Consider the following 11,042-nt stretch of genomic DNA (forward strand, 5'->3'; position numbering starts at 1 on the left):
ATATAGGTAAAAAAATTATTTTTCAAAAAAACATTTAAGCTTTCCAAAATCTAACCCTAAGAATAATACAATACTACAACATATGTTTTGCCAAACCCTAAACTAAAGAATATCATGATTCACTACTTTCACTCATCTATGTTGAAAACAATTCAATTTTATTATATCTTAATTTATATCACTTAGAACCGTTTTATAATTTTTCACTTATCAAAATATTTTTTACAAAATTTATAAATTATTTTTATGATCAACTATACGAGACGACTTCCATGGAAGTTTTCTCGACGACTTAAAGTATCTCAGAAGACTTTCCGGGGTTATATTCGTTAAAATGAGTTCTATTTTTTGTTTGATCACAAGGGACTGACTCACTGTAATTTCACAAGGATTTTAGGTTAGTTTTGCATTTGATTCAAGTTTGGGTATAATTTTGCATTTAAACTCAAGTTTGAGTCATATTTAGCAAATCCCCCTAAATTTTTTAGCATAAAATTTTAACAGTGTTAATAATTTATAGTCTTTTCAAAAAAATTCAAAATATAACATATACGAAAAAAAATTTTAAAAGGAAAATAGTAATTATACACTTAATTAATTTTATGATTAGTTTAATAAAAAATATAGTATATATTTAGATGAACCAACTATTTTTCTAAAGATTATGAAAATCATTTTGGTGACAACACGTGGCTACACTCAAAGGTTGTAATGCTCCTCAATTAATATATAAATGATTCATTTTTAATGTGTTTTACAATCACCCAAAATTGCGTTTATTTTTTTATATAAGACATTTTGATTTTACAATATAATCGAGTTTATATTGTCGAGGCACAATCATAAATGTCATATATCCCATAAAATATAAAAACAGTTAATCAAAATTAATTTCATGTACCAAAGTTTTATAAAATAACATTATTATAAATAGTACAGAACATGATATTTGACTTTAAACTTAACTGGAAAGAATTATATAAATTTTCAAATCTATTATCTATCAGCATTTAGTTTCGTAATCAAAAAGTTTTACTACAAAAGTTAAGAGGTTGGAAGAAAATTATTATGGAATTCTTTTTGAATGTATTTTACGATCACTCAAAAACATTATTATTAGAAATATATTATTGTTTAACATAATAATTAATTTATATAACATTAATAAAATATGGCTTTTTGTCTTATTCATCGATATTTGTTATAGCCATGATATTATAGCTGTGACAAATACATTTAATGTATGCTAACTTCTATGAAATATTATGGTAGGAATTTGTACAATAATGCAACATACACATTGAACAAAACCACTAATGTTATGTTAAGAATCTGTAACATAATGCAGCATACACATCAAAGAATACACTAATATTATGCCACGCCACGTTCGGGAAAGACAACCTCTCGTAGTTATCAAGAGTATTTTTAATAACTGTCAGCGTATGCCACATTTTTAGTAATGCAATCTGACGTTTTTAGTATTGTAATCACAACTCATATAGTATTTACAACTATCAATCGATTTTTGTAATGCAATCACGAATCATATTGTATACTGCTTGAAAGGATCCAAATAATAAATAATGACATTATATGTAACTATTCTAGGTAAAAAAGACTATTTAATAAAATTTGTAAAAATGGTTATCACGATGACATATAATCAAAGACATTTTGGTCAATCACACATGGAAATAAGATTAATTGTTAACAATATTCCTCAGATAATAAAAAGGGAATTGACCCAATTTATTATGAAAAGCTAATGAAAAGTTTGTTGACAAAAAAGCATCTTAAAATGGGTCACCGATTTTTTTTTTTTAAAGGCCAATTGCACGCTATATACATAAACGGAAAGTTATTTAGCTGCCCGAGCATTTACTGTATCATTTTTTAATATGCCTTTTTTGGCCCTATGATAAGGAAAGCTGTAGAACGTGTCTAGTCTATAGCTATTAGAAGGACACATATTTGCAATTTGCAGTGTTATAATAAAAGTGGGGTCCGTAAATATCGAGAATTGATTTTTCCAAACGTGCAAAAAACATTTCGTCTCCATTATCAATCAAACCGATTAGTGAAGTTATTGTTGTTGTTTTTTTTTTTTCAGTAGAAATTGGCGGAGCGTACGAGGAAACTTGGGGGACAAATAGAGGAGCAGAGTAGGAAATTTGGGGGAGGAATAGAGGAGCAGAGGACGAATCTTGGCGGAGGATTAGCAGAGGTTATTGAGAAATCGATGGTATCCGCTCGACTTGTTGATTGTCCGGATTCACCGGAAGAGGAAGGAATGGGGCTAATACCCGATATGATGTTTGCAGTCGGAGAGGAACCAGTTGGGGTTCGTGTACTGACTTACCAATCTTCCGGCGCGTTGAAACGGATTTTTACAGCTCTAGATGCAGAGGAAATTGCGGCTATAAGAAGCACATCGTTTGGCAAGCTGGTTGATATTGCAGAGAAACCGGTTTTCTCCGGGAGGTTTGCGCGATGCCTATTGTCACGGCAGCTGAAGACGAAAAAGAAGTACGAAGTGTGGTTCCGATTTGCCGGCAAACCGGTTAGGTTCTCTTTGCGAGAATTCGCAATTGTAACTGGTTTGCCGTGCGGTAAGTTTCCCCCAAAGTCACGGATGAAACTGAAGGAAACAATAGCCGAGAAGCCGTATTGGCCGTGTTTATTTGGCAAAGTGGAGTCGGTGAGTGTAGCTGACGTCATCAAAATGCTCTACCGGAAAATAGTGAAAGATAGAGAAATCCGGATTAAGTATGCTTGCTTGGCAGTTCTTGAATATGTCCTTCTCCCAACAAGCAGTAATATGAAGATAACAAGAGAGCATGCTGAAGCGATTGGAGATCTAAACGAGTTTTTGAGTTACCCGTGGGGAAGAGTTGCATTTCAAATGCTAATTGGCAGTATCAAAGAGAGAGATGAGATAGCTCTTTCACAAAATACAATCGCAATTAAAGGATTCGCTCTTTCTCTCCAGCTCGTTATGGTTGCAGCGGTTCCAGCTCTGACCGAGGTTGTTCAAGAGATTCGTTCGTCCTCGGAGTCCGATAGCGAGGACATTGAGCGGACCGGGCATGAGTTATACAGCAAGAAGCAGACGCTAAATCCTGCGCACGCTCGAAATGTTGACAAGACAAACGATGTAAGTTATTATTACTTACTGTGTGGCACTGTTAAGTTTGTCGGTTTCGTTGCGAAGCTCTTGGCTAACAGTATTAATTTATGGCAACTTATAGGCGTCCGTTTATTCCGTCCTAGTAGATTCCCCAACACGTCCAATTGAGGCTACTAGTTGCGAATGGTCGGATGAAGAGGAGGACACGAAAGTTGCCAACCTGGTTACACGGATCAGAAGAAAGCAGGACTTTACAACGGCTTCATTTCGGGGTGGGGTTAGAATGGGTGATGTTGAGCGTATGCGACAGGCGTCGACAGGTAAAATGAAGGGCAGAAAAGCGAAAAAGGTGTTGCACTATATGCAACAGCCGGATCCGTGTAATGTTGCTGATATTGTAATCGAGAAAATAAGTCCCAAGTTAGAACTTATGGATAGAAACATTCAGTCTGCATGTGCTTCTGTAGCTTCGGTTGAGGACACCGTAGTAGTGCAAGTAAAGGCTTTGTTTGATACGTTGAAGAAGGAAATGCTTAAGTGTGTAACGGAAATGGTGTCTGCTTTGTGTAAGGATTTTGTCGGGGTTCATAATGGAACACCTAATATGCATCCATCTGGGGTAAATGAAGAAGCATGACAGCCAAGCCTGACACCTTCTGCAGCTGATGTGAATCGGATGTCTATCGAGAACGTTTTAAACAACCTAAGTGAGTACTCTACACCTCCGCGAGTGAATGCTAGGTTCCAGGTTTGGTTACACGGATTGTAGTAATATTGTTAACTGTAGTGGGTTGGACACGTAATTTTCAAAGTAATATGGCAATGTTTCTGAAGTTTGTATTTTGTGTTAGGAGGCAAATTTTGCTATCTACAATCGAGATACTGCAGGTTCGGGCTTTGTTTGCGGACTACAGGTAGATGAAAATTGTGCGCAATCTGCAAACAGTGGCAATCGGTCCCGACAAAATTCTTTTTCGCGAAAATTGGTAATGTTAAACTGCGAGCTGTTATATGTATTTACACCCAGCTGTTCCTTTACATCTTGGCCGCATAGTTAGTTGACTTTGTGTTGTCTGTTTGTGGCACCAGGAATCGCGTCACGGTGTGGACGAGAAACAGATGGACGAACCGTCATTCTCGCTTGGGGTAACGCATGAGGAGCAAACCTGTAGGAATGCAAATACGGAGCCCACCGAGGTTATTTGTCAGGGAACACCAGAGGCAATGAATGTCGATGACAGTTTAGAAGGTGATTTGCGTAATGTGAACAGCAAATCGCGTAGGCGCGAAGACACAGCGGAGAAGGGTATTCCATCTGTCTCACTGGGGTTAACGCAGGAAGAACAGCTTCTGGGTGATGTCCTTCTGATGCCGGAAGAGCAGACGCAACGGGAAAACGCATTTGCCGTCACTGTTGCTGATAATATTGTCGAATGCCAGGGTACACGTAAAAGTAAGCGTCAGAGGGTAGTTCCTCCAAATCTTCTTGCAGATTACCAATGTGGAAGCCAGATTATGTTGAGAGCTAGGGAATGGCAGAAGTATGTTTTCGGGAACGATAGTGTCTCGGAGATGGAAAGGAAATATGAGCGGCTCTTAACTAAACTGAGTCACCAAGTGTAAGTGTGGTTAAGAAATTTGTTTTAGTTCCATCTCAAAGTAAGGTGCAGCTCCAATGACTATCCAATAACATGTAATTTTCGTAATGTTGGTCAGGGTCATGAATGTTGGAGGATTATTTGTGTCTGGGAAAGACATTGCTCTGATTCTGTCGCGGTCGCGGGTTTTTCCGGCTAAGGTTTGTATCAAATGCGCAACGCTCTGAGTATATGCATCTCGTATCACTTTTCGGTTTTTGCTAATGGTGATATATTTTTGGCAGGTTATTGATATCCTTGTACGTCTTGTTCGTACCTCGTGCATGCATAACATGGAATGCACTTCCGGTCGGTGTGTTGAATTTCTTGATTCTAAATTCATCGCTGCAATGAACAGGACGTTTCCTAAGTTTTGTAAGAGCTCCAACAAAGAGACGTTTGTGTTTCCGCCTGCATTACGGGCTATGTTTCCTACATCTGCAGAAGCGGATACTCTCCCAACTAGGTACTACTTTCCATGCTTTCTTGGGAACAACCATTGGGTAGGGATTTGCTTCGATGCGTCGGAGGGCGTTTTGACTGTTCTTGATTGTAACATTGGTCTGCTAAAGGATAATGTTATGGAGAAGCACCTAAAACCCATTGTTTTGATGCTTCCTTATCTCGCAAGATTTGCATGTCAACCTGCCGGGGAGGATCCAATTATCCAGTATTTCGATGTTGTGCGGCCGAAATCGTTGGAACAGGTTACTAACCCGGCGGAGTCGGGTTTAATGGCTGTGGTGTTGATGGCGAGGCATGCTTTTTATGGCAAGCAAGCTTGTAAACATATCAGTTCTTCTGTGCTTGAAGAAGAAGGGAAGCGTGCAGCTATATTGACATTTGAAATGCAGGAGAAGTTGTAGGTGATGAGACCTGAGGGTGTTGTTGTTTCATGGTTTAGTTGGGAGTACCTGAATATTTACTTGCTGTGTTAACTGTGACTTTGTCGTGTGAGAGTTCTTTGTTGTTATTCTTATATTACGGTTAAGCTTTTGCAGCTTGGAATTGAGAAATATCAAGTTGCTGAATAAAACCTTGTTTCCTTGTTAATAGGCCTTTTATTTAGACACTTTGATGCCGATTTGGCAAATGCAAACTACTATGTATGGATCTAATGTGGATATGTTGTCGATGCTGTTAAAAAACGAAAAAAAGATAATCCGGTTTTGATGATATTTGGATGGCGCTTGCTATAAGTTGCAGGCGCAAATGTTATGTCCCATAGTAACCAGTTTTTTTTTTTTAATTTGCTAACTTGTAAATAATGGACGGATTTCATTATCTCCATGTGTCGGTCTCATCAGCTCAGTCACGCGTATGGAGAGTCATTTTAGATTTGAAAACTTTAACATATATGACAATTTCGTTTCGTCTTTGTCTGCAAAGAATATCATCATCACACCTATTATAGGGTAGCTACGTACTGTAAATAAATATTTTTATTTACCCCGGTTGATCTTATCTCTTCATAGTGTGCATTTCTGTATCTATAAATAGCACCCGAAGCCATAGTGTTTCTTCACAAATCGGTCCGCAAATACTTAAGCAGCGAACTTTGCTTGCACAGGTGAACAAATAGCCTAATTTTTTTAGCTTTAACTAGTTCGTTTTTTAAACATTTCTCTTCTATTTCAGATGTCAGTCCCCCTACCAGTTCGTCTATACCATGGAGCTTGGAGGCGTAGTGACGATGGACATTGGACCTTTCATAGGAAGCCAAGCGACCTCGGTTATACGGTTCTGGTCAAACGTGATGAAAAGTAGGAAGATTTGGAGAGCAGTATCCGTGCTCGTTACAACCTCAATGCTGAACCTATGTGGTTGCTCGAACCAGAGGGAACCCGCCGCCCACCAACTACCTTAACGTCGACTGAGACAGTTGAAAGCATGATGGGGATCCGCTCCTGGTATGCAGAACTTGTTCTTTGTGTATCGTCAGGCGCCGAAGACGTTGCGTATTACCAGTTTTTTTGTCAAACTACGTTCTCCATTGGTGGAGCAACTTTTGTTTTCTCAGGTAACAGTGTGCGTGTATGAAACTGTTGCTATATTGTCCCGTTGCACACTCAGAAAGGTTTTTTTTCAAAATGTTATTACGCTACAATGAGCGCGAGCTTGTGGCAAGTCAGCAAGTTCTTGAAGAGCTATTTAACGAGGAAGAAAGGATAGCCATTTATAGGGCACACTATGAACTTGAAAAGGCTAAGGCGGAGGCTAGAGAGAATGGTGCTGCATCAGTTGCGGGTACTAGTGGGCGCAACGAGGAAGGTAGGTTGCCTAATATCATGTATACAGACTTGCAATATAAGACTAGTAAATTGCTAACTATTTCATATTGTGCAGCTGGTCCGTCGTCCCCCTCTGAATCGGGTTAGTGGCAGGAAGCGTTGTGGTTTGGCAACCACAATCGGCGGAGAAGCCAATGCTTATGTTCTATATTCCAAGTTTGCAAGCGCGTGTGTAATATTTTCTAAATAATTGAAGTCTTTCTTAGGCTTCGTGGGTGTATAATTTCTGTAAAATATGTTATATCTTGCCTCTCTTATTTATGGAACTGGTGTGTATGTCCAAGAAAGCTGCTTTCGGTTGCTTGTGTAATAATATTATGTTTCATATCTCATGTCTTCGTATCAAGTCCATCACCTATTCTGTTAATATGTCTACGGCGTCCATATATATTTTATATGTCGGATTATAGAGTGAATGCCCATAATGGTGTAACTTGATACTTGGTTTTCGCATGGAGTTTGTGTAGCTGCTTATTTATGCAAATGTGGGAAGGCTTTTTCGGTATGTGTCTTCACGGTTATCATAACCGGATCTTAAGTACATAAAATTTAAACGATTATTGTGCCACCCATACATCAACTTGCTTTATACAACACAAATTTAAATAAATGTAGGCCTCGGTTTATGTTTAAAAAAGACAATCCATTAGTTGAGTTATAAACCATAAAGGCCCAACAAATACCCGTAAATAAATGGCATTAGATAAGAAGAAAGGAGCTAACCTCGTTCACTCCGACATTCACCTCGTTGAGTCCGTCATTCTCTGCGAAAGCATTACGAAGGCAATCGAGAGTGCGATTATCTCCGTTTGTATCCTGCGTTGCCAATTGTCTCGATCTACCTCACCGACCCTGTTTCACCGACCGCAATACAGAGGATCTTAATTTCACCCTTGATTGTGAAGAAGGTATGTGTTCGTCGAGACTCTATATCGTGATAGTCTGAGATAGTAGATTATGGTTGATTAAAGTGATAAGTGTTTTGGAAATTAATACGACTGGAATGATCGGTTCATTATTTTCGTTATTGTTTTGGAGTGGTCGGACACTGCTATTGTTGATTTCTGGCCGGACACTCATTTGAGTTGTTGTTGTTGTTGTCGTTGTTGTTGTGTGCTCGGACACTCCTTTTAGTTACAAACTCGTTTGCAGATGACAACTCCCCAGGAACCTCATTTCTTCAAGCCTCTCCTTCCTGGTTTCCAGACTGGCGTGACAATACCGCTTGCCTTCTTCTCAAAACACATACAAGGGACTCATATCAATAAACCATGGAAACTACTATCCGACGCTTCAGATGAAAGTTGGGAGGTGATACGAGAAGGCCGGACACTCACCAAAGGTTGGAAAGAATTCACCGAAGCACATGATCTTTGAGTCGGTGACATTGTCATCTTCAAACACGAAGGAGACATGGTCTATCATGTCACTCCTTTTGGTCCTAGCTGTTCTGAGATTCTGTATAACCATCCTCACATCGTTAACGAAGAAGCCGAAGCGGATGATGCTCCTATTTTCTCATATGACTACTGCTTCTTGGCTGAGGTGACCGATACAAATCTAAAGGACGACAAAATGGTGAGTATAATTTGCCTTGGTATACACCATGGTTAGTTATGAAATTTTATGTTTCTGTTATTTATTCTTTTGTAGTATCTTCCTGTGGAAGCTATGTGTTGTACTGCTTTGAACCAACAATGCAAAGAGGTTAAACTGGTCAACAAACAGGGAAATTCATGGAGTGTGAGCTTCCGATTTAGCGAATCAGAAGGCACATATTACATCAGCAGAGGGTGGAGAAAGTTCTGTCGTGATAACAGATGCAGAAACGGAGACTTGTTTGTGTTCAATGTGGTTGGAGACGGGACCACAACTCCATTGCTGTGTGTATGTCTGAAAAGGAAAGAGTGTACTGATCAAAAGCTATCTAATAACTTCAGCATTGCTTCTAGCTCAAGGAATTAGATATCTCCGTTGTTGTGTTTCCTATTTATCAAACTTTTCTGTTTTCCTTTCGGGTTGTAAAACTTAAATACTTATTATTTCGGTTTGTGAAACTTGCATGCTTATTCTACTGAACTTGAATGCTTATGTGTTTCGGATTTCATAATGAACTAGTATTGTATTTTTTTGTATGTTTTATAAACTGGAATGTACACATGATGCCCTAACTTAATGCATGTAATCCCGCAGTAAGAGAACATCTAAGGCATCATATATTAATATCTCTTCACCGTAGAAAATGGCATTCACATTCATACTAAATTTGGCTTCTTATTTATATAACAATATCGGGAATCAGTACATTCCTGCCTCTTTTAGAAACATGCAGAAAGTATTTTACATCACATGTTTACTCCTTACTGTCTCTGACAGTCAACCATACATATCAAACACCTTCATCATCCGAGAAGCGCCATTGTTGCCATTTGATCGCTGACCCTTATATAGCAACTTTGCAAGTTTCTTTGTTGTGACCTGCAGCCTTGCACCGGCTACACGCATGTTTGCGCCTACGAGTCTTCATCTATAATCATGAAATTTTCATTGTTAGTTTTCAGTTAAATCCTTATACATATTACCCATAATTAGCTTACCCGTATTTCGCCCGTAGATAATATTGTACTCTTCCTTGGTCTTCCAGGCGGACGCCTACTGGCTGGAGGGAACATGTCAACACCTTGTGTTGGATCTCCGCCTGCCTTTGCTCCATTGGTTATTGGCACAATGTCTTCCGCATACGCCAACGCTAGTGTGTCTATGGTGTAGAAGTCAGCTACAAGGGATTCAATACTAACTTTTGCTTTTATTGCAGACGCTATGGCATGTGGACACGGAATGAGGAGCTTTTGAAAAGCAAAGCAGGTGCAATATTTTTCCCCCAGGTTAACCTCGTAGGTTGAATCATCCTTGTCCTTAACCTCGAACTTCATTGAGTTAATCATACGCACAAGCATTCCGCCACTATTGCGAAAATTAGTTTCCACAATTTCTTTTACCCTTGCTGTCAGTCTGCCATTGCCACCTTGTTTTACAATTCGTCTTTCGGCAAACCAGGTCATAAGTTTGGCTCTGATATGCTCCAACAATGCCAGGACGGGATATTCTCTTGCTTCGCGTAGGACGGAGTTCCACGTCTCCGCAACATTACTTGTCATTATATTGTAACGGTTTCCTTCAAAATGTGCTCTAGCCCAGTTCTCTAACCCAATAGCAATTAGGTATTCTGCACATGAAGCGTCAAGCGTCTTGATTTCGTTGAAAGCTCTGTAGAATTCATCAAGTTGAAAAGCTCTAGCTGCCTTGCCAACCAAGTATCCTAAGTTTTTGGTTTTGAAATATGTTCTAACGTTCCGCGTCAGGTGTAGAATACATGCACAGTGGCGTGCGGCTGTATAGACCTACAGGGTTATAGCTGATTTAGTAAAATGAAAATTGCAGAATAAATGTAACCACCGAATATAGTATGTAATTTTAAAAGCAAACCTTAGAAATGCCATGATATATGGACGAGTGGCGGTCCGAAACAAATACAACTTCGCTACTGTTGGGAATGAATTTTAATAGCATGTTGAAAAACCATTCCCACGCTTTGTCATTCTCACCGTCAACTATGCCGATGGCGATTGGAAAAACTTGATAATTCCCATCTTGTGCCGATGCCGACAACAAACATCCAACATATTTGCCGCGTAAGTGCGCTCCATCGACAACAATAACCTTACGCATATGCTTGAGTCCATTTATACTTGCACCAAGAGCAAGGAACATGTATTTGAATTTGTGTCCCACTGCATCATCGTAACTTGTATGCATTTCGGCAACAGTTCCTGGATTGGCTACAACAAGATTCTCTAGGTATTGTGGCAGCATTCTATACGCAGTTCCAAATGAACCTTTTGCATATTCGAGTGCCACTTCTCTAGATCGCCATGCTTTCCAATAAGAAATTCTGATGTTGTGCTCACCGAGCATGAGTTGCAT

The 11,042-nt window shown here is 39.2% G+C and overlaps 2 protein-coding genes and 1 pseudogene across 5 annotated transcripts; 2 read left to right on the forward strand and 1 right to left on the reverse strand.

The window, feature by feature from the left end:
* Positions 1-2,022: 2,022 nt before the first annotated feature.
* LOC108854790 (uncharacterized) lies at positions 2,023-5,820 on the forward strand. Of its 4 annotated transcripts, XM_057008472.1 has the most exons (6): positions 3,656-3,878; positions 3,982-4,116; positions 4,220-4,749; positions 4,847-4,928; positions 5,013-5,233; positions 5,399-5,820. In XM_057008472.1, exons 1-6 carry the CDS (start codon positions 3,807-3,809, stop codon positions 5,631-5,633), a joined length of 1,275 nt encoding a protein of 424 aa, XP_056864452.1. In that variant the 5' UTR covers positions 3,656-3,806; the 3' UTR covers positions 5,634-5,820. The 4 variants fall into 4 exon arrangements, 2 of the variants coding, with proteins under 2 accessions (XP_056864452.1, XP_018483954.1); XM_018628452.2 differs by having other exon boundaries at positions 5,013-5,820; XR_008944930.1 differs by lacking the exons at positions 4,220-4,749; positions 4,847-4,928; positions 5,013-5,233; positions 5,399-5,820 and adding an exon at positions 2,023-3,157 and having other exon boundaries at positions 3,252-3,878; positions 3,982-4,114.
* A 407-nt stretch (positions 5,821-6,227) lies between these two features.
* Positions 6,228-9,190, forward strand: LOC108849862 (B3 domain-containing protein REM10-like; annotated as a pseudogene).
* Positions 9,191-9,501: 311 nt separating this feature from the next.
* On the reverse strand, positions 9,502-11,042 carry LOC108850546 (uncharacterized). Its single transcript, XM_018624059.2, has 3 exons — positions 10,545-11,042; positions 9,656-10,459; positions 9,502-9,585 (listed from the first exon to the last, which is right to left on the reverse strand). Exons 1-3 carry the CDS (start codon positions 11,040-11,042, stop codon positions 9,502-9,504), a joined length of 1,386 nt encoding a protein of 461 aa, XP_018479561.2.

This window comes from Raphanus sativus, chromosome 4 (assembly GCF_000801105.2).
Source record: "Raphanus sativus cultivar WK10039 chromosome 4, ASM80110v3, whole genome shotgun sequence".
Lineage (NCBI taxonomy): Eukaryota > Viridiplantae > Streptophyta > Magnoliopsida > Brassicales > Brassicaceae > Raphanus > Raphanus sativus.